Genomic DNA, 23,771 nt, shown 5'->3' with positions numbered 1-23,771 from the left:
CGACCATCCAAAACAGGCCCCTTCGTTGACTCACGAGTGTGTGAGTGCGTGTGCGTGTGCGTGTACTCACCACCCAAGCCAACAGCATGCAGCCAAACATGCTCATCGCTGTCATGCACATGTCGAGCTCGGACCGACTGCGTCCAGCAGGCCTGCTGCAGGCTTGTCAGCAGCGGAAGCGTGCCGTTTCTTTTTTCTCTCTTTGAAAACACATCACCAGCACACGCTCGCCCTACTGACAGACAAGGTCACCTGGTTAAATCCCAGCCGGCCTCGCCCACTACCGGCCGCTTCTTCCCATCCGCCGCCCGTCTTTTCTGTCCACCCCGATTCTCTCAATCCTCCTCGCCGGCTATTTTTAGCGGGCTTAAGCAGCGTTGAAGGCAAGAGAGGTTTATTCTCTGCCTCCTCGCTCTCACTCATTACCTGACTGCCGATTCACAGCCCGTTAATCCCATAAGGCCCCGGCTGTTCACATCACTGCTGGTTTAAGGCATGAAGGCGCGAGGAAGGAGGACAGCTGGCCACAAAATTTAGTTTCCGCTCCCTTTTGTTCATCTGTGCCTTCTGTAACACTAAAAGAAAGAAAAAGATTTTGCCTGGTTCCAACATACATTTCCACCACACACACACACACACACACACACACACACACACACACAGATCAATACACAGAGTCATCAAGGAGAGTCCTGCTTCATTCCCAGATCATATTTATTGACCTGGGTGTGGGAAGCATCTTAATGCATGCTGTCAATTCATCACTGCAGACTCAAATTAGAAAGCGTTCCCTTAATAATTCATGTTTTACAGAAGGTGTATTAATAGAACAGGGAGGAGGGGGGGAAAAAACGCGCAGTCCAGGACTGGGAAGACACGCAACGGAGGCCAGTCAGTCACTTTCCACTGAAGGCTGATGTGCCGCAAAGGGAAACGTGGAGTCTGAATCATGCATTGTCAATTACTCGGCTTTCAGGCGGATTTGTGGTCGAACCCACAGCATCTAAATCTGGCAAAGAAAAAAATGAGAATTTAATGGTCTCATAAGGAGCAAAAAAAAAAAAAAGTCTTCACAAAAAAGGCCTCACAGCCGACACTTTCATCTCCCCAAGATGTGGAAGTGAAGATGTGATGATGTGGATAATGTGCTCCTATACTGTGTGTCCTTCCGAAGGGACTAAACCGCGAGATATACATCTTTTTTTTTTCTGCCTTAATCTGCAGCTCGGCAACAAACAGGATGTTGATATGCTAACCTTCACACCTCTCCATGCATGATCTCGACGCTTATGTAGGTTTTCGCTTGGTGAAGTCTCAGCCGTGTGGGCGAAAGAAAGAGCAGCGGTTCTACTCTAAAAACGGCCTCCTCTTGTGTGTGGTGTGGACATTGAGTACAGGACGGAGGAAACGCTGCTCAACATAGAAAGAGATGAGTCAGACAGCGGATGAAGCAGAGAACCGGCGCCCGCCGCCGCTGCATCAGACCTGTACAGGCCTTTAGCTGCAGCCTTAACGCTCTAGAGCCCCCGTGTGGTCATAAGCGAGTACTGCAGCTGCAGCCTCGCGGCGATTAGACTGCGTGTCTTTTTAAAATAAATGACATCGGAAAAAGAAAAGGTCTTTAAAAAAAACGAATAAAATAAAATAAAAGATAATAAACTTTAAGTTTCTCTTCATATTTGGTGATTCCTGTAGCTGCCCTCTAAAAGTGCTTCAGAGAATAAAAACTGTGTATTTAATGCATAATGCCACCACGTGGTGGCAGGGTGGAAATGCAACACGGATGATCTAAGAAGAAGGAAAAAAAAAAAAGCTGCAGTGGCCAAGAATAATAATAATAACGAGGACTTTTGAAAGCTGAATCACAGTCTAAACATTTAATTGATTGTCACAATGAAGTCAAAAATAAAAATACACGAAGAGCAAAACAGATCAAACCAAACATTATTAATCAAAGGAGAAAATAAATCACTTCTTGATAAAAAAAAAAATAATAATAAAAAAAAGAAGCAAAAAAATGAACAGTGGATGGCACATTCAGTTTACAATCAGAGACTAAAAATAATCACAATAAGTTTAACTGACGAGCTGGAGGAGAATGGACAGGCTTCTACTAGCAAGCTCTGTGTCAGCTCCTGATTGAATTCCACATATAAAGTCCTAATCCCTCTCCAGTGAGATGAATCGCCGCAGATTTCATGGCTATAATCCAGATTTATCTTGATCCATTCAAACACGCAAGCTGGACAATCTGAATAGCAATAATAATAATAATAATAATGATAATAAAAACAAAAGAAAAAAAAAACCCAGATCAGCTTCCTGTTTAACTCAACCTGTAACCGTGGCTTCATGGCTTTATGGATGAATGCAAATAGGCACAGAAAATGTAGATTAAAAAAAAAAAAAAAAAAAAAGCCTGTGTGTAACCTGAGGTCTTTTGACTTGAATTGATTTCTAACAGAAATTGGAAGAATGAGAGAAAAAAAAGAAAGAAATTCAAATCTACTTAAAAACACATACACCCACAGAACGAACAAACAACTAAGATTGCTTCGGTGACCGACCGCTCGTTGCCTCGTGGCCTCGCCCACAGTTCCCTGCCACTAATATCCTGTCCACAGGGGGCCTGTTTTTACAGCGGGAAAACGTGCCAACTGGGTTGGGGAAACTGCGGATGGACACAACCAGACAGATGTAATATGCTCCCACAGATTGTGCTCCGGCTAACCGAGACACGTCAGCAAGAATAACCCTTGTGTGCCAAGATCGGCCTTCAATAATTCAGCGCTTCGACTTGTATCCACCGGGCGATGCTCTTAAAAATGAAGCAGTGCACTCAAAATGTGTCGGCGACCGTGGTATTACATTCACGTCATGAGATATTAAAATTCCCAGATTCTACAGATGGCTGCTCCTTCAGTTCCCAGAAGAGTTGCTTCACATGTACGTTTTGTGTAAACGGTCAAAGAGAAGAAACACAGAGCTAACACTTGATAACTGAAGCTACCGAAGAATGACCTATGACCTGACAGAGACACACCTTTAAGGTGACTTCTAGTGAACCTGTTCAGCGCTCTATGTTTGCAGCAGAGATTTATAATTAATTCATAGCCAGGAATAAAAATTAAAAACAAAAAAAGAAAATCACAATTTCACAAAATCAAATTGTTTCTTTCTCATCAGAGCCACTTGTCTGCAACAGCTCCATATATTTACACTCACACAAGGGGCTCGATTTTTTTTTTTTTCCTCTTTCCCCTCCCCTCCCCTCCCATGTGTGCTCTCACACAAACATGGCGGGCGACACAAAGCTATCGCCGCGGTTGACATTGGGGCCCTGCTGGTGAAGGAATTCCTGAGGGTCACTGTCTGTGCGCATGTAGGGAGGCGGGACCTCGCTGTCGCCAGGGTCATCCCAGCCAGAGGGGGCAGCAGAGTAGTAATGCTCCCTGTGCTGCCTGTCTTCTTCTTCTCCTCCTCCTTCCTCTTCACCGTAGTTCTCCTCGTCATGGTAGGTATCCAGGTCCTGGCAGCAAAAAAAAAAAAAAAAAAAATAGGGGTCATCCTTCAGAAAGCAGCAGGGGACACAGCAGTTTTCTGTCCAGAGATCAAGGTGAAGGTGCAAGGTGGTGGAAGATGGATTATATTAGATTTATGGTAGATTTCATCAGTAAAATAAAATAATAATAATAATAATAATAATAATAATGATAATAATAATAATAATAATAATAATAATAATAATAATAATAATAATAATAATAATAATAATTTTCAGCAATAACTACAACACAATAATAATAATAATAATAATGAAGAAAATGATAATTTTGTAAACACATCAGTTCACAATGATGTTTAAATTTGATTGCTGCTTCAATGACTTATTGTGTTCTTTTGTTCTATTGTCTTGCACAATGTACAGTCGGTCACATAGTAATCACCATATGTAGCAGCGTAATTATAATCGGTTAGTGTAATCCCGAGCGTTATATTCATCTCCGCATGTTTTGTTTCCACTGTCCTCTCAGATCGATCTGCCTCCACTCAGCCTGCTTCTCTCCAAATGGTGAGAAATGTTGAAACAAGCTACTTAAACCAAACACAATTACACATCTGAACATTTTGCCACGGAACTTAAACAGATAATGACCTGAAGCCCCCTGTTTTTATGTTGTTGTTTTTTTTATTGATCTAATTATGAAAATAGTGATATGCAGTGAAATGCATCAAGCCTCCAACTGTGCCAAAGCCTATTATGCGAAACGGCTCTTTTGTCTCCCTGTACGAGCCGCTCAGTGCCTTTTCCCCACAATGTTGCAGTTGTGCGACGACACACATTAGCCGGGGTTGTCACGGAAGTGGCGTTGCTGGTTTACCGTGGCCACAATGGAGTGATAATTGAACGCCATTCACTCCTCGGAGAAACAATTAGATTCAGCCCATCCAATCTAACTGGAGGGGAATGGGATGTTAAAATGGTCAAATAACGAGCGCGCGCACACGTGCGCACATGCACGGAGGCACACACATACTTAATACTTAATTCAGCCACTCTTGTTATTATGTAGTTGAAATTTTTAATTAACCCTTTCTCCCCTTAAACCTGACGTCCCCTGAAAACGGCTCAAACTATAATTGCATTTTTTTTTCTTCACATTTTGCAGCGTTAATTAAACACCAAACTATGACTCAGTTTCACACTTTAGTTAAAACGTGTTTTGGAAAGCGTTGTTGGCTGTGTCGCACAGAAATCTGATAATGGAAATCTGTAATAATAGAAAAAAGCAGTCATGATTCCATCACGATTTGAAACAAAATTCAAAAAAAAAAATGCAAAAAAAAAACAACCCCAAAAAACTGTTTACAGAAACAGAAGCGCTGTGCATACGATGGATGTAGATGTTAACAGATGACCTTGAACAACCTCACATCCTCCTCAGTCCAACACATGCAGAGCTGTGTGTCACCTCTGCATGTGTTCTCTTACCGTGACTGGCTCGGCATTCTGGGTACTGTAGTATTGCGGCTGTAGCGGTCTATCCTCGGCCACTGGAGCCGGGTTTGTGTTCAGTTGCTGAAAAAGACGCTGGTTTGTGAGTTCCATACAAGAAATGAACTGCGTATAATACACTGTGTTGTATAAAAAAAAAAATAAAAAAAACAAAAACGTGACACAACAGCACCATGAAGCCGTTCACTGCATTTGATTTAAAAGACTCTGGATTGGCTAAAATCCAGAGAGGGAATCTGGCCGACTGAATTCTGCTGCATTCAAGGGAGGCGAGATCGATGCACTAGACAGAATTGAAACCATCATGACATCTGGACGGCAATGCAGTGGTTTTTGAAGACAGAACACATGCAGTATTTAAGCATTTCCTATTTTGACCCTGAAGGGCTCCTGTATCTTCATTCAGCTCTCTCTAATCACTAATGCATTACCTTGTTGGCAGAGCTGTTGGTCTTCTTGGGTGGGGGGGGTTTGTACTTGGGTGGACCACTGAAAACACACAAACACACACAGTTGTCTTGTGTGAGCAGTGACCACACAAACATGCTTCCTGAGCTGGTGGAATGATTTTCCAAGGCCAGTAATCCACGCTCTGCTGGGCAAAGAGGCACTTACTCTCCGTTCAGCTTGTTGTTGCGGTGTTTGCGGTACATTGCTATCGCCGTTCCAATTATGGCCAGCAGCAAAATGACTCCAATAAGGGCTCCGATGATGGTGCCCGTAGTTGCGCCTTTCGCTGGAAGACGTTGGCCTGGAAGAGTGAGAGAGGGGAAAGAAGATTAGATTTATTTCTTTTTTTCATTCCATCAGTCAAGGAAGAAAGAAGTTCTTCCCTCCTGCATTCTAAGTCAAGCTGTTACACTGTGATTTTACACTGGGTATTGAGAAGTTGCAAAATAGAACTCATGGAGGTTGATGTTGTGGTGTAACCAGCCTTGACTTGTGTAATGGAAAATTGTACCGAAAGGCCTTCAGCCTGCCTCATGACCTCTCTGCACACGCTTTGGAGTGTTTTTTCATATCTTGTCTGGTTTCTGTCAACTTTCCACTTCTTGCCCTCTCAGTTGACCTGGGGAAGTGAGCATGCACTCTGCATGAACTCTTTGTCCCGTCACTGTCCATACTGCCTTATATGTACATCACATGTGTTTATGTAATCATCAATGTCCATTTTTCGTCTGTGGCTAAAGGGCAACGAATGTACTTTGTTCTGTTAACCTGTCCACGGGTGTCTGGGTGGCCAGTGGATGCAGATACCCCTCTAGCGCCACTTCTGTAAACGGCTCAACCTATATAAGATGTACAAGGTTGTTCCTTCTTTGCAAGATCATGCAGACACTTGTTGTGTGTGTGCTTGCCTGGAGCTCCGTAATAAAGACCCAAAAGACCGTAGGATTTTTTTCCACAACACTTGACAGCCAGAAAAAAAGCACATGGCAGAAAAGCCAAAGTTAAAAGGTATCAAACGACTCCCTGTACTTTTTGGCCAACAACCCTCCAGTAATGGGAAAATTCTATCTTTCACTTGTTTCACTCTTTGCACTTCCCAGACAGTGAGGTTTGACACATCTGAACCAGAAATCCACTGTTTATGTCAGCAAGGGCACTGAAACATCACTGATATCTCTTCCTGGTTAATACGAGCTTGTGTTTTTTAAATTTTTAATTTTTTAAGAACTAAAGCATGAGGCGCAGATATTTTCGGAATTAAGGATGAAGACAAATCTGACAAGAAGAGAAATTTTAAAGCAACATTCCATCATTCTGATCGTGGTGGTGGTGGTAGTGGATCAGATTCCTTCTCAAATCCGTCTTCTCAAATCTGACTGTCCACACTGTTTTTAGCCTTTGTCCGATGCGATTTGAAACTACCTCCCGAAGGTGGTTTCAATCCGTTTTGCAAAAATTGGATATCATGTGATTTGTGACTGTTCAGACTACAAAAGAGAAATCCGTTTCAATCTGGATGGGCTATAATTTGGATTTTGGCTGGCAGTCTGAACGCGACTCAAATGTATCTTCAGCGATGTAGCCGTGCATCAATAGTACAAAGTAAAGATTCATTTTCCATCGTCAGAGCCGTGGCTGGCAGTGGGTGACCTTACAGGCAAAAGGCTGACCAGTGTGTGTGTGTGTGTGTGTGTGTATGTGTGTGTGTAGCACAGTTCAGAAAGGTCCTGATGTGAACACTGAGTCACATGGCTGATTAGGAGATGAACCTCAGGAATCATGCAGCACTCTCACTAATGAACCGTGACCACCGTGAACATGAACCAGCACAGACACACACACACGCACGCACAACACACACTCACACACATCCTCACACACTACGTGTTTACGGAAGGTGCGACCCGGCTCATTATCGGCCGGCGTTCCCAGGGGATTATGCTAATTAGGGGGCAGTAAAGGGCAAAGAGGATCTGAGGCTCATTTGATGAGAACAAACCCTGGTTCTAGTAATTGGAGGGGTCATGATTGAATGTTATTAGTCCTCTAATTACAATTCTCCTCTGACAATGGACTGTGCTGCATATCTTCTAAAATAATAATGTCCTAATGATCATCTCCTCCACCACCGCATCTCATAACAAGACAACACCAACCACCACCACCACCACCACCACCTCCACCTCTCACTGACCCTTCGTGCTCTGTAATGTTGCCCTGGTTTCCTTGATTCAAAACTTTTCTGTTTTAAAGTAACTTTACAGTGTGATATTATTTAAACACACACATACACGAGAGATACGAAATATGAATAAGAGCAGAAGCTCTTATATCAGAAGTGCAACGTGCACCCTGGTCGGTAAAGGAGAAACCACAATAAGCAGCGCTAAGGTTCCCAGCTCATTAACAGTGAAGGAAAAAGGTTCCCTGCTGCTGAGGGGAACAATTGTGTTTTCCATTGTTTGTTCCCACAGGAACAAAAGCTCACATCGCTTCTTCCTTGGAACCAAAACCAACACGGGTTGGCCTCATTGCATCTCAAGTAGAGGTTTTTGTGTCGTCCCACCCCCCGGAGGGACATAAATTCAACAGGACACTTGCAGGTTGTGTTAAATGGGTTTCTGATATAAAGTTGTCAGCGTCCATGTGAGACAAGCGCGCACATTTCTCCTCTGCAAACCTTATAAATATTTTAACAGCCACACTGGTCTCAGTAGCGACTGGTCAGTGAGCAAAAACAGCTCTGGGTAAATGTTTGTGTTTCATTCAAACACTCAACACAACGGGCAGTAATTACACAACATAAAAAACAAAACAAGACAAAACAAAACAAAACAAAAGAACCTTCACACGTACACTCGTCTGTCGTGCTGGAATGAAGCCGTTCACCGCATATGTTGTAGATTTAAAAAAATTCTGTTGAATCAAAACATTTTCCTCAACACGACTCTTCAATGAACAACCGCCAGACTGAAAAAAAAAAACTCTCTCTCTCTCTCTCTCTCTCTCAAAAAAAAAGACTCTTGAAAGAGGAAGAGCGCTGCAACACACAGTGAATTCTGAAGAACAAGTATAACCGGCATTCAACAAATAAGAGGTTTGGACATAAACAAAGCAGCCGAGTGCCTCAGAGTGGATTTTCATTCATTATTCATTGTTTGTTGAGAGTTTAGAGCAGCGGAGATGAATCCCTCCCTATTTTTAGTGGCCCCAGCGTCCTGACAGCTGGATGCGACGTGTTGTCGTCCCTGTGATGAGATTGGACTCCCTGTTAACTGCCTGGGATAGAAGTGTCATAAGAGAATAATCCCAGAGAGATTACATTTTAATTGGGGGCTCATTTACCCCCCAACATATCTCGACTGGTCATTATTATGGAATATTTATAACACTTTGCCAGTGAAAGAGAGGGCAAGCTGTTGTGTTGGGGGGGGGGGGGGGGGGGGGGGGCAGTCCCGCTCCCCAGCAGGAAATTAAAATGAATCTTCATTTCACACCATGGCTCCTAGTTATTGACCGCGAGCTTGTAAAACATTAGCTTTAGCTGAAACCTATAAAAAAAAAGAGAGAGACTCATAAACGAGCGCAGTAATGTGAACTTTAAAAGAAATGAATGATGGCGAATCGTTAGAGGTTCTCAAAAGCCACTGCGGCGATTCACTAAGCGGTCATTCCATCTCTATTAGACCCCCCCCCCCAACAACTGTTGCGGCTCAACATCTTTTCGTCAGGCTATACAACCTTGTCGCCTGATCGGCTCGCGCTCAAACCCTCGCAGGCGGGAGACGCCGCCACACGGGGGCGCTGCGTCTCCTTTCAAACCGAAGCGGTGTCGGGAGTTTTACTGGGCAGCCTCACAGCTGCCTGCACCTGAATGGTCTTTTCACTGTGTGTCGCCGCTTCCTCATTCCACTGCTGCGTCTGTTTGTCATCTCACAGACCCCCCCTCGCCCACCCCATCCCTTCCCCATTGTTAGCCTCTGGGAATCTGTTTCAAGTCTTTGGCAGACACCCCCCCCCCCACGTCCTCTCGCACCACCCACCGTCCCTCTGGTTTGTCTTATCAGACGGTTGTCATCGTAAACCAAACTCATTTGGCCAGTTTCAGAGGGCTCAGTCCCTGATAACCTCCAGTGGAAAAGAAAGAGCAACCGGGGACTTGGGGGGTTTATAGTGAGGAGGGGGCGGCTTGGGGGGGGGGGGGGGGGGGGGGAGAAAGAAAGAAAGAAAGAAAGAAAGAAAGAAAGAAAGAAAGAAAAAGAAAAGGGTCAATTTGAAAGGGATTGAAGTGTGAGTGAATGACTTGACTTGAGTGTGTGCCCTTTGTTTCGGCCCTTGATACCGGCCACGTCTTGCATTAACGAAATATCACAGACGGATAGACAAGAGTGAGTGAGTGAGCGAGCGAGTGAAGAGAGAGAGTGAATGTGTGTGTTCTGAACCTGTTCAAATCCCTGCAGCTTTTTGCCAAGGGCAGACAATGAGACACGTTCTCTCACACACACACACACACACACACACACACACACACACACATTTTTGTCTGTCTGACGAATACACAACACACACCCACACGCACGACGTTGTAACGTAAGGATGAATGCGACGCGACTGGCTGGACATATTTCACCGCTACACTGGGGCTCCGCTGCTGCGCTGCGACCTTTTGGCCCTGCTGATGTCCAAAACACTGCTCGCATGTATTCGTTTATTAGCGATGGGCCAGTGTGAAATACTAATGGTCTGGCAGGCCTGTTGTGTAAATATCGCCACTTGACAACATCAAGCACTGCAGCACAGAGGTGTGGGTTTTTTTTTTTGAAAGTCTGAGCAAAAGTGAAACACCATTTTTCATGAAATGCGATCAATATCTTGTAGACAACATACAGCGGATTAAGTCTTTGCACATCCGTATGTTTAATGGAGAGTTCAGCATTGTGGCAAACTCATATTCATTGGAACATTCCCTTTAATTATGATAGGCTGCTGCGTTGAGATCTGTTTTCAGAGAGGTTGTAACCTGCACTTTCAACACGCAGTGAAACGACAATGCAACAATCCGATACCAGGTCGAAGGCAAGCGAGGTAAAGTGCACAGAAACCGGAACTACATTCCATACACGCACCCTGGGCGAAGCGATTTTTGAAAGTGCAACTACTTCTGTCATCAAAACGGAATGTGAGACTGAGGCAGACGATGTGCTGGATGGCGGCGACGACTTCCGATCACAAGACGCACAACGTAATTTATCGAAAGTAACTTGGGCACCGTCAGAGGTGCACATGGTTAACGTGCAGGTCACAACTTGAGCATTTTGGAGGAGTTGGATTGTGTATCTGAGGAGTTCTGAGTGAGGGAGGGAGGGAGGGAGGGAGGGAGACATCCACCCTTCCAATCTCCTCCCCCATCCGCCCAGATCTCAAGACAACAACAACAACAACAACAACAAGAACAGGCACGGATAAAAAATAAATGGAATGTTCATATGAATGAGGGGATATAAAAGCAAAACAAAATGATTGGAGTTGGTGTACGCTGCAACACGATCAGAGGGATTCCTGACTGGGGGAAGGTTAATGCCACAAGAACGGAACAACAGGGAAAAAATTAGAGGCTTGGAACCGTGACTATGGAATCGTATTAAAACCCTGGAACCGACAACCATCTCGTGATTCATAGAAATGCACGTCAACGCGCATATGGAATGAAACTATTGACTGTGGCGGTGGCGGCGGCGTCTTTGGCTGATCCATGTTTGTCGTTTGTCAGAGCGGCGGACGGAGGAGGGGCCTCTGCAGTCGACGCCCCAGTTAAAGGTCAGCCGCTGCTCCTGCAGGTGGATCGATGCAGGGGAGCATCCAGTCCGATGCTAATCCATCGCCTCTCCTGCACGTGAGCGTCTTCCACCCTGGTCAGCCGCGGTCAACCGTCCCCGCAGGGGGAGGAGAGGGGAAGCGGCGAGGGCGGAAATAAGTGGGAGAAATGCGTCTGGATCAGGCATGGCCAAACTACGGGCCGGGGGCCATATGTGGCCCGTTACGCTTTTGCAATCCAGCCCACTGAAGTCTGAATTATATATTAATAGGAAGTAAGTAATATCACAGCTGTATTTCATCCACTGTGTTTTAAGAGTCATTTAAAAAAAAAAAAAAAAAGAGCTAAATACTGTGGGCTTCAAAGACACATATTTTTGTTGAACTGCTTTTTGGATACATTTTTTCCCTCCTATGAGGTGGCTCACCAAAACACTCCATCCATCTGCTCCTGCTCCGGCCCCAATCTGTTAAATTTTAGAACCCATTGTGGCCCATGAGTCAAAAAGTTTGCCCACCCCTGGTTGCAACCGTCTGAAATTAGCAACCAGAATCACTCCGGTTGCCAGGTTGGGAGTTGATCCTGCAGCTTGGCTGAACCGCAGGCAAATTCCCTCAGAATGACTTCTATTATCATTGTTATGGTTCTCCTTTCATCTATTCGAGTGCGCTCCTCGAAGAAGCAAAGAGGGCGAGGGGGACAAATCAGCCTTCGGAAAACTTAGTTCTTACGAGTCGGTGACAGTAAAGAGCCGCGGAAAAAGGTGCTCAGCGAAAAAGAGGATCGCGGAGCGGGGATGAGTGGAGCGAGGGAGGGAGAGACAGACAGCGGGGTCCAAACAGTGGATTTGGAAGGAGAGTGACATTAAGCAGAGGAAGGAGGAGGAGGAGGAGAAGAGTCAGGAGGAGGAGGTAAGAGGAGAGGAATCAGGAGGAGGAGGAGGATGTAAAAAAAAAAAAGGAGGGAAAACTAGAAGGAGGGAGGGGCTGACGCAGCAGGAAGGAGCCGACTAAGACGAGATGAAGGCTGTGATCAGGACGGCCGGCCGAGGCAGAGGCACGCAGGGATTTCCCAGCCGCTGCCTGCGACGGCCTGATCACACGCTGAGGGGATGAAGGAGAGTGCGAGCGGGAAGACAAAGATCTCTCACACACACACACACACACACACACACACCCAAACTCCCTCCACTCCCCCCTCTCCCCTCCCCCCTCTTCCAACCCCATTCCTTGTTCTGCCTTCCTGCGCGCTGCCGTTGCTCCCTGAAGGGATTAAGGTTAACATGCGGCCCGCCCTCAGCATCCCCACGCAGGCTTTTCCCTCTCTTTATCTCCCCCCACCCGCTGCTATCTCTCTCTCCCCCCCCCTCACCCTGCACCCACCTTCTTCTCTCTCTGTTCATCCATCCCTCCTTCACCTCCCACCGTCATTCATCCCCCCATCTCGTCGTCATCCCTCCCCGCTGTAATTTGGCGCTCGTCCTGTTTGGCCTGTTCAAAATCTGTGATGCCCCCCCCCCCCCCTCCCGCCGACCGGCGCATCTCTTATCTTCCGTGCCGAACGAGAAGAGATAAGCCTGTTTTTATTACCCTCCCTGACCTCTCCCACAAATTTGTGCTCACACGCACACACACACACACACACACACACACACACACACACACACACACACACACACACACAGACGGACGGACGGATGGTCGCACAAGTGGCATGCATGTCTAAACGCACACGTGCACCTACATGAGGACGCCGGAATTTTCATTTCCCTCCAGCAGCAGGGCAGAGGAAGGTTGGGGGGATCTGTGTGTGGTTGGGATTGTTTTAAGGGATTTAAAAAAAAAAAAAAAAAAAAAAAAAAAAAGGCCATTGGTCACCAAAGTTTAAAAAAAAAAAATCCTCCCGCAGCTGATGATCACAGTCTTTCCTAATGGGAGGGCTTGACTTTTTCTAATGGACAGTCGGCCAACAGATCTTAAGCCCGCGGCTTCCTCCTGGACACATTTCACCATGTCGTCACAGTCCCACAGTAGAATGTTCTGATGAAAAAAAAAAAAAGATCCCGGACAGCCTGTTTAAATTTCTATGCATCCAGCGCGTTTGATCACTTCACCATCAACGTCTCTGAAGAAGCAGCAAACATCTTCTTAATTCATCATTCCCTATTAATGTCGGTCGCTCGGGTTTCCCTTTGTTGTTTCTCTTTTCTTCTTCTCCTCTTTTTTTCCCCTCCATGTCAGCGGGAACTTGAGCTTCCGCAGACGTTTGCCTTTAATGCAAAGTTGAGACAGAACGAGATGAACCGGTTTGGAGCTGAAATCCGAGACGTTTGAACTCAGCGGAGACACGACGGGGCAAAAAAAAAACAAAAAAAAAACACACACACACACACACCCCTCCGCACCCCGGCTAACCAGAGCCACAGCGGAGTGCCTAGAGATGAGATTAGGGCTTGAATGAATTGATGGCCTTTGAAAGAGATTAAGATAAAGAACAGTGCATGTAATCGCATTGCTCACCAAGAGAAAGGAGAGGAGCGCAGCCCTGCGAGTCCGGGGTTAACTTAGTAAAACACACACCACATCCGTCTTGTCGGCAAAAGCCGCAGCCGCACGGTGCCGGGCCACGCTGTGTCGTACACCTGGCCAACATTCTGCTAACACACTAACTGGATAACAAACCCCCCCGCTCCCCAACAGTTACTTGCAGAGGATGGAGTGAGAGGAAGGAGGGCGAGGTTGGGGAGCGCACGGAGGCGACCGAGAGGGAAGGAGGGAAAAACAAAGGAAGCAAAAATAGAACAAAGTGGAGCTCGTGGCAACACTGACAGGGTACATATATTGAGTTAGCGACACGCACACACACACATATTAAACACAGGGGATGGGGAAACCAAGTCCCAGTGTTTTTGTTTTTTTGGGGGGGGTGTGGGGGCTGGTACCTAACTGGGTCACTTCAGTACCGATCAGCTCGGGGCCACCAGCTCGGCTGATCGCTGCTCAGGTTGTTTAATGACACGCCGTCTCTGTAGCTCCTCAAAGGCCTCAGCTAACGCTAACGGTAGCACTGCTGCCGCTCGTCATCCTTGCCGTCCTTGAACAATAACATCACGTGGCCGATACTCAGCGTGCACACCGCCGCGCCCTGTACGCCTGCTCGCATGCAGGCACTCAGCTCGGCTGGCTTGAACCGAGGAGGAAGGGTTAGGCTACGGTAAAAGCGCACGGCGAGCTCCGAGTGAGAGCAGGGCTGGACGCGACATCAGCGGCGGCACAAGCTAACCTCACACGACGGCTGCAAATAAAAGAGAATGAATCCAGAGCGGTGGAGCGAGTTTGGCTCCTCTGAGAGGTAATGACAAGAGGACATTAGATTTGTTGCAATAAGGACGAGCCTGTGCACTGATCAGTGTGCGAGCCACGGGTCAAAGACATGTTGGCGTAATCAGCTTTAACAAAAACATGCAGCAGGACACAGAAAAAAAAGAAAGAGCATGAAACCAGCAGTGTGTCACATTTGGGGGTGCAACTACCGTGAGGTGATTCCCTGCAGCAGTGCAAGTTTTTTTGTTCTGTTTTTTTTTTTTCCTCCTCAGACTTTATTGACCACGTTTGAAAGTGGTTTATGTGCTCTCATAAACAAGCTGAAGGCAGCATAACCGGCCCAAACAAACCAAGATGAGGGTAAAAAGATGCTGAAAGATAAAGAAGAGTAAGATAAGCAAAGAGTAGCATTCTTCAGTTCATTTGAGATGAACAGCGAGGACATTGTAACAGACAAGAGGAGGGTGCAGGGCAGGCGACCAACTACTTGGATAGAAGTGTTTGGGGATTGTTATTGATGAGAACTTGTCTTTTAAATTGCACGTAGAAAAACTTGTGTCTAAACTTAAAAAATTAAATTGGGGGTTTTTCTTTAGAAACAAGTCCTGTTTTCCCTACAAGTTAGGAAACACTTGATCCTGACCACTTTCATTCCTTTGCTAGATTACGGAGACTTGCTTTTTATCAATGCACCTGACACTTTTTTTGGGGGGGAAAACTGAATACTGTATGTTTCACTGTGCTTCACGTTTTCTTACTGGTTGTGGCAACCTTGTCCACCCCACTGCACTTTGCATGCAACGAAAAACTGTCCATCTTTGTCTGTCCGCAGATTTTCTCAATGGATGCTTTTTATATAGACATCTCTTCTGGGGCTGGTTCCCACCTATTTGGGTTCTTATATGTGCAGAGATTCCAGGCGTTACAGCTTATGGTCACAGGACGTCCTCTGCATGTTGCTTCCTGGAGCCAACACAGATCTTGGCAAAAGAAAGCCTTCAGATATGCTGCTCCGTGGTCATGGGATGACTTTCAGAAGGACCTGAGGCTACCTGAACTCATCACTTTGGGGGGATTTCAGTCTATTTTAAAGGACCGAGAAACCAGTTCTATTGGGCATTGTACTTGTTTTTAAATTGTTATAGTACTGAAACGTTTTAAATCATTTTTTTTTTTTTTTTTGTGTTCCGAACTGACAGTACAGCGTGTGACAGCTGTTGTTTTGTTGTTGTTTGTGTATGTATTGCTGTAAAGTTGTTTTTGCTGCCCTCTTGGGCAGGTCGCTCTTGAAAGAAGATTTTAATCTCAATGAGTCTTTTTACCTGGATAAATAAAATATTGATTGATTGATTGATTGATTAACTGATTGATTGATAGTCTTGGATCAGGGCGGCAGGGCACACTGCATCAAAGGTAGGGGTCGCTCTCTCTCCCAGTTTATGCAAAGATGATTTTGTAAAAAAAATTGAAATAAACGCAGAAACAACAAAGCGTCTTTAAAGTTTTGCTAGACGCCTGCAAAATCTCTCCCCCCTGTTCTCTCTCCGGTACCTCCAGTGCTTCGGATGTATGCAGCTCTGCGCCGGAGAGAAAAGCAGAAGTAAATTTTCAAAGAGCGCATTTCAATCAGTCAGTAAAAAAAAATATATATATATATATATTTATATATATATATAAATATACTTTTTCAGCTGTGTTGTTGATTTTTATCCCTTTAAAAACAGCACAAATGGCAGCACAAACTCTCATCGCACAATCAAGAGCATTTATAGTTTGACAGAAATATAGAACAGAAAACAAGCTGCCCCATTAATTTCCTGAGTGGTTCTGCCTCCACCTGCAGCCACAGAATAAGGAAGCAGGTGGGAGATAAAACAAATGTAGTGAGTCTAATGCAGAACTCAGTTCCTCAGCAGTTAATATTGAGAGAATATTTTGGAGAAGTGGATAATTAGTTTAGCTATATTAAATGCGAAATTAAAATCTAAATATAATTTTTTTTAATGGCCACATGTCTAATTTCTGCATCAGATGATAGTAGCATCATAGTAGCATCATAGTAGCATCATAGGAGTATCCACATAAGAGAATTCTGGATAAGCGGACTTGGCACTAGTATTAATAAGATCCTTGCGATACCCATCCCTACTCAACACACACACACACACACTCACACACACAAACACACACACACTTGAATTATTCAACAATCAATGCGAGTGCTCCAGTGCTGACTGCTGCAGCTGGCTAAGACATTAATTTATGGCAGTTGAAGACCCGGTGAACCCGCAACCACAATCACCATCATCATCACGGTCATTTAACATTCGCAGCACTCATAACGCCGTCGTTTCGGCGCAAAAACATGTCAGGTCACGGCTGCCCGGGCAACGCGACAGTCAAGAGAGGAGAGGAAAGCATTTTTCTGTTTTTAACTTAAAAGCTGCACTTTGCCAGCATTTTTGACAATAATACTAAGTGTGTGCGCTTCGGGCCTGTCAATGAACTCCGGCGGAATATTCCTCTGGTGGCTGCACTTTTCAGAAAATACACACTTAAAAAAAAATAAAAATAAAAATAATATGTATATATATATATATATATATATATATATATATATATACACATATATATATATATGTATATGTATATATATATATATATATATATATATATATATATATATATATATATGTATATATATATATATATATATATATATATATATATACATATATATATATATATATATACATACATATATATATATATATATATATATATATATATATATACATATAATGTTTATGCAGCTTTGTCTCCTCCCAAAGACAACAACGTAGCATCAGTTTTAGCTTAAAGCTAAAATCAAATGCTGTTTTCTGGAGACCAATGGAGTTTTGATAATTAATTTCTACCTAAAAACAGTTAAAATGTGTGTTTTCTTTTTTGTTTTTTTTTGTTCCCTGTCTGCTGCTCGTTCCTAATCGTCCGCCGATTCCTGCAGCTGGATCTCGGTTCACCCGGCAGTCACTGACCCCGCGCTGGGGTGCTGTGCTCCACCAGCGCGCAAGCAGGAGTGTGAGTGTGCGTTTTGACATTTTAAAAAGCCGTGCGGTGGTAATGCGAAAAGTCCGCGTGTGCGTGCCTGCTCTCCCTCTTGCTCTCTGGGGAGACAGTGTGTTCCCTGCCACTGTGCATCAAAGCACACTCAGTTGCCCGAGGAGAAGGCAGGACCTCGCTCTCCATCTCTCTCCGTCCCCGCTCGCCTATCCATCCCAGCCCACCCGTCCCCCCACCCCCGCCACTCCCGTTGCTCTCTGACAAGGTCGCCGGTCGCCTCGTGCTGTCTTCCTGTCAATATTTACAGTCCACTTTGCGCTGGCACCGAGGCGGTCGGCCGTGGCCAGCAGAGAAAGCCGGGGTTTGCATTAGCCAAATGTAGCTGTCCACTCAGGACATGAATGATCTGTTGTACAACAGGAAGCAGCGTCTGGCTACAGAAGAGGAGGGAGTGGGGGTGGGCGGGGGATTGGGTATGGGTTTGCAAACAGATTTGACTGGAACAGAGCGAGCAGCCAAAAAAAAGAGGAGTAACAAGTGCGCTGAAAGCTCAGGTTGAAAGGCCAGAACCTGTTTCAGCACAAAACTAATAGATGCATTGAGTCACTGATTTAAAGCAGCCGTGTGATGCAAAGTCAGTCAATGAACTCCAGCCAAATGACCGTGGCTGTGGGTTTTTGTTTTTTGTTTTTTAAGTGGGGGCTAAAACACGCAGATCTGGAATCATCCCATTGTGATGTCACAAAGGGATGTGAAATCCCTCTAGGTTAATGATGTTCCATGCTTTGAGACTAACTCACATCCTTCCAAAAACATACAAGTCCCTGACGGAGGGCTAAATAGGGCTGCGTTCAGACTGCAGGCGAATCTGGTTGGAATCAGATTCCTTCTCAGATTCTCAGGGCTGACTGTCACACACTGTCTTTATTTAGCAAGTGTCCAAATGGGATGTGGCTCTGTTCAGACTGGGCCACATTATTGACCCACCTGACAGGTTGCTGTAGCAACCACGTCGGCCACCGCGTGCAGTGAGACGTCATATAATTGCGACAGCGGCACTTGTAGCGATACACGGCCTGGAGCTCGGCTTGAATGGAGCTACAGTATCTCCCCACACACTGATGAGCCAATGAGTTTCCTCCTCTGTCCAGGGACTGCTGCTGTTTTCTACTGCTTCTGTCTGCTTCATGACGTTCCAGCTCCGCACCTGGAGTGGCACTCTCTGGTCTGGACGCATTGGGTCTTGCCCATCGGTGTGTTTGGAGCCGTTCACACTGAGACACATCTGTCCAATTGCCATTTGAAACTCCCTCCTCGAAGGTGGTTTCAATCCGTTTTGCAAAAATCGGATTTTGGCTGGCAGTCTGAACGCGCCCCAGGTAGTTTCTGCTGATCCAAGGACTTTTATGCAATTCAGAAAATGATAAACAAATAATTTCATGAAAATAAAGAAACCGGCTATAAGAAAGTACTTAGTGGAGGTACAGCCTGAATACGAAGGGATGGAAATATGGCCTGTGAGCGCAGCCTTACATTTTAATGAATGTTTGATGTGCTCTGTTTTATTCATTTGCACTGTACCTGCTTAAAAATAAAGTTAACTCTGAATTTCTTTCCATCAGACAAATAATTAATAATACCATATATTGATTGAGTAGAACCTGATGCATAAAACATCACATTTAGGAATTAATTTAAATAAGAAACAGTTGACGTTAAACCCCTTACAGGAGCTTCATGACTCTTGTAAAAACACAACTTTTCAAAGTCCGTCTTTAAAAGAAAGATAGACAGAGAAAATAAACCTTGTAATTTAAAAATGCAACCATTTCACTGAAGAAAATTAAACAAAATGGATATTTTTCTCCTCCAGCTCTGAATAATTTAATGTTCCTCTCTCGAGATGTTCCTCTCATATAGATAAAATTACTCTGCTGTGGCTAATGTATTATTTAGTCTGATTTTCCCCCACATTATATGTTTTTTTAAAAAAAAAGCCTTAAAAGAAGCTGTAAGCACACTTACTTCTTCTCTGGACCAATAAAAGAAATAGAGACTGCGTGCAAGATGACACATCAGAAAAAACACTTTGTGTTCGTTTTTTGTTTTTTTCAGACTAAAAACGTGGGTGCAATAAGTGTTGCGTTTTTTAAAATTCAAACGGAACGTTCCAATGAATCATCAAATCAAATCAGTTGTGCGCTCACGTTTAGACATCACAAGACATCTCAGTGCTGGAATGTCCAGGCATCAGTGCCCCTCCCACTTGCAGGTGACGACTAACTAAAAAAAACAAACAAACCCAACAACAACAACATTTAATTGCAACTAAAGCCATCTAATTACTCAAAATCTCGTTTGTTTAATCTTCAAAAATAGGGACGCTGATACAGATCTTATTTGTTTATAGCCTGTTTCCCGCCCTGCTCGCCGATAAGCTGAGCTAAATAAACACTCTGCGTCTCTGGCTCGGCGCTGCACGCAGACTTAATCTCTTTCACTCTTACCATAATCTCTAATTAGATCACAGCCAGACATTAAAATGGAGATAACCGACTGCTGTGATGTAAGCTGACTTTCAGGTGGCGTCTGCCGTAAGCGAGTAATCGGAAAAAAAATAAAATAAATAAAAATATCCCGCCACCCCTTTTACCTCACAGTGGCCTCGGGCTGCTCATCCATCTTCTTGCCCTGTTTTTCTCTTCTTTCCCCCCCCCCCCTCCCCTGCTTTCGCCGCCCTCCTCCACCACCGGTGTCGCCAAGGCCTTGGGGGGGGCGAGGACCAAGCGCTCAGGAGCGAGCCAGTATGTTTACCTGCCCCTCCTGAGCGCAACTCACCCCTGGCAAGAAGAGACTTTCACCTCATTACACATCGCACATAGAGAGCTGAAACTCCACCGAGCCTCTTAGAAATCATAGCTCTCCTGCGCCGCCCCCCCCACCTCCCTCCGACTGGTCGGCGGCCAACAATCCGTGAAAGAGGGCTGCATGTGTTGCAATCAATGCGGGATCCCCGCTGCTATGAAATGTTAGATTTAACGACAAGGGGAGACATAAAATGCACAGAGAACAGAGAGAGCGAGGAGGGGAAAAAGGCAGAAGACTTGGCGACGGCTCCGAGCCTCCTCCCCCTCCTCCCCCTCCTCCTCCTCTGACTAAAGCGTGGAGAGCCGCTACGTTCGTCTCTTTCAACTGCCGCCGACTCACATGAGAGCGCTCTTCATGTCACCCTCCTACCAACGCAGGCTGCCAAAAAAGAAAAAGAAGAAGGGAAAAAAAAGCAAGCCGCGCAGAGGAAGAGACGGCGATGGGCGAAGGAGTGTAGAACATATAGGAAAGAACAGCGAGAACTGACAGGATGGTGGATAGAAGCTGCAGGGAGGAGACACACACGTGGGAGACGCACCGGCAGGAGGAGCGGTGCTGGAGAAGGCAGTAACCACAATGAAAATGATTGGGAAAAAAAAAGATTTTTCTAAGCTCAAAACACAGCATTATTAATGATCCCCATTTATAATTTGTTCCGTTTGTTTTCTTTGCTATGCTGAAGCCATCGGAGGCTTGTTTACCTTCACCTGCGCCAAGAAGGACCTCGAGAGCCAGAATTCTCAGGGCGTCGCCTCCCCTTCCAACAGCCTCTGATCAGCCACTGATTAATGGCATGCACACACGCACACGCACACACACGCACGCAGACAAGCATAATGGCCCTGCGTGCTCTCTGCTGCATTCATTCATTCACTTCCTCTCCTCATCTCAGGCCCCCACAGAGGAGCTGCGAGAATGAAGGCTGCCGAGACGCCCCTCCCTCACCCACGGAGGAAAAAGAAAAAAAGAAAAAAAGAAAAGAATGACACCCTCAATGAACTCGTATTCAAATGATCATTAGGAAAGACACCGCTTCCATCGCCATGCGGTCTGTGCGGCGGCAGCGGCAGCGGCAGGAGCGTGCGAGGCCAGTGGAATTCAGACGAGGTGGCAAAGTGCAGGGAGGAAAATATTGAGACTTCATCTGTTTGGGAATAATAAGGAACGCATTCATTAGCATTTCTAATGGCCTTGATTGGCTGATTGGCCAGGAGTGGAACAATGGTAACGGGTACAAGATGCGTGTGCGGCCGCACGGCGCCTCGGTTGGAAAAACAAGGTTAGTTTTTCGCTAAATGACAACAACACAGCATCAGAAAATATTACGAAAGAAGCATGTGAAGAAATATAATTCTAAAAAAAAAAAATCACAATATAAATACAGACTTAAGTGTGTTTTTTATCAGTATTGTGAGAAACCTAAACGTTTTTGTTTTTTTTATGTATCTCGTTATTTTGAGAAAGTGTCTGATTCTATTGCAAGACTCAAGTCAATATTTTACAAAAGACGTCATTATTTTGAGATCCAAACTCATTATTTTGCGACAGTTTCTCACTATTTTAATATACTAGAAAGCCTCTCGTTGTCATGATCAGATACCAGGTCGATGCTCCAAGATAAGATCTCCATCTTTAGAAGATTTGGGGTATTTTTTTTTTATTTGTTTTGTTTTTTGAGAGGAAAAAGGCTTCCATCTATATTCAGACGAGTGAAATCAAGATTCTCTCGGTTGGAAATCGAAGAGGTTTTTTTTTTTTTTTTTCAAAATCCTCAGAAGTCTTCTTTAAATGTCAGGATGTCAGGGTCATCGTTCGGTCTCGTGCTACATATCAGTTCGTTCACTGTTAGTGAACTGTTAGTGGGAGGGAGGGAGGGAGGAAGGATGCACGTGTCGCAGCACAGAGCGGCAGGAATCCCCAGGAACGGGCAGCCAACCAAATCGCCGCCGCTCCGATGTTAATAATGCGGGTGTTTACAGGCCGACTGTTTGCTTCGCGTCAGGGATGATCGATACCACACATCAAACGATATTAGGCCGAGCAGCCCGGGCATCAATAATAAATCCACATTACAAACCCCCGCAGTGTGCTGAAGGCACCGAAGGTAACGCAACTGATCTCACTGTTGCAACCACAAAAAAGTGAAATAGCTGAAGGCACCAGTAAATGATTGAAAGAGTCTCATCCATGTTTCATCTGAATATTCAGACGCTACCAAACTCCTCCAACTCTCACTTCTCCTCCAGCTCTGCCACTCTCTCCCTCCCTCCCTCCCTCCCACTCCTCCTCCTCCTCCTCCTCCTCTCATCTGACCCTGTTTGTTAGTTAGCTAGCTAGCTAGCGTGTTTGTCTGCCCCAGTATTCATGTCCAGCGTCGAGCAGCGCCAATCAATAGTGTTATTTTTTGGGGGGGGATCGGCGAAGGGCGTCTGCGAGCCGACGGGAGCCCAAGAATCCATGCCGGCCTGAAAGACAACACGACAGAAACACTTGCAGCCGACGTGGAGTGCTCAGTGTGACGTCCACCCCTGACAGCGAGCTGGTACTTGATTCTTAAAGGGCTAGTCCGCCAAAATCACTGCCCCCTCCACCTCTCCCTGCCTCTGCATTTGCCCTGACGTTAACATCCTGTCTTCTAATCCACGTTAACAATTTGATCGACTTCGGATCGAAACGCTGATGTCAACGCTGCAGGTTTTTTTGTTGTTTTTTTTTTTTCAACCAAAGCGTCGGCCGTCGCTTCCAAGACAGGAGCCGCATTCATGCGAGCGCACGCCAGATCAGTGGGGACGTGACAAAGCTGCTTATGTGCTACGCTACTGAGGGCGCCGGCTACCTCAGAGGGAGACGGAGAGCTGCGTTTTCAAATGCTTCAGTGCCATGGACACAGTTGGGTTTTTTTGGGTTGTTTTTTTTTTTGAAGAAAACTGCACCAGTACTTTGACAAGACGAATCAGTGCTCGCCGCTCTTGTGCGCACTCGGCCAGACTAGACATTGGGCTACACACAACGTGGCATCAACGCGGCTGTTTGCAGTCAGACTGGACTCGTGCTTCTCGCGGACACTTGCACGAGCGGCACCACAGACATGCTGTGTTTTGTTTAGCGCGCGGCTACTGCAGGCGTCCAATCGCGGGGTGGGATTCTTCCCATCTGCGAGACTGTGTCTGTCCACCGCCAGAGCCTCGTCCGACTGAGTGACGGGCGGCAGATGGGTGAAATTTTTCTATCACCC

The 23,771-nt window shown here is 45.5% G+C and overlaps 1 protein-coding gene across 1 annotated transcript in view; it reads right to left on the bottom strand.

Annotated features, from left to right (window-relative positions):
- Positions 1-1,862: 1,862 nt before the first annotated feature.
- LOC142898196 (nectin-2) overlaps positions 1,863-23,771 on the bottom strand; it is a 95,556-nt gene continuing 73,647 nt past the window's right edge. Inside the window, exons 7-10 of the mRNA XM_076041016.1 lie at positions 5,633-5,768; positions 5,449-5,506; positions 4,994-5,080; positions 1,863-3,529 (exon numbers count right to left, since the gene is read on the bottom strand). Of these exons, the coding sequence (XP_075897131.1) occupies positions 3,287-3,529; positions 4,994-5,080; positions 5,449-5,506; positions 5,633-5,768 (524 nt within the window). The 3' untranslated portion in view covers positions 1,863-3,286. The remainder of the gene's footprint in view (positions 3,530-4,993; positions 5,081-5,448; positions 5,507-5,632; positions 5,769-23,771) is intronic.

This window comes from Nelusetta ayraudi, unplaced genomic scaffold (assembly GCF_046127955.1).
Source record: "Nelusetta ayraudi isolate G7.1 ecotype Tasmania unplaced genomic scaffold, CSIRO-AGI_Nayr_v1 ptg000063l, whole genome shotgun sequence".
In the NCBI taxonomy this organism is placed as follows: domain Eukaryota; kingdom Metazoa; phylum Chordata; class Actinopteri; order Tetraodontiformes; family Monacanthidae; genus Nelusetta; species Nelusetta ayraudi.
This window is presented reverse-complemented; position numbering and strand designations above follow the sequence as displayed.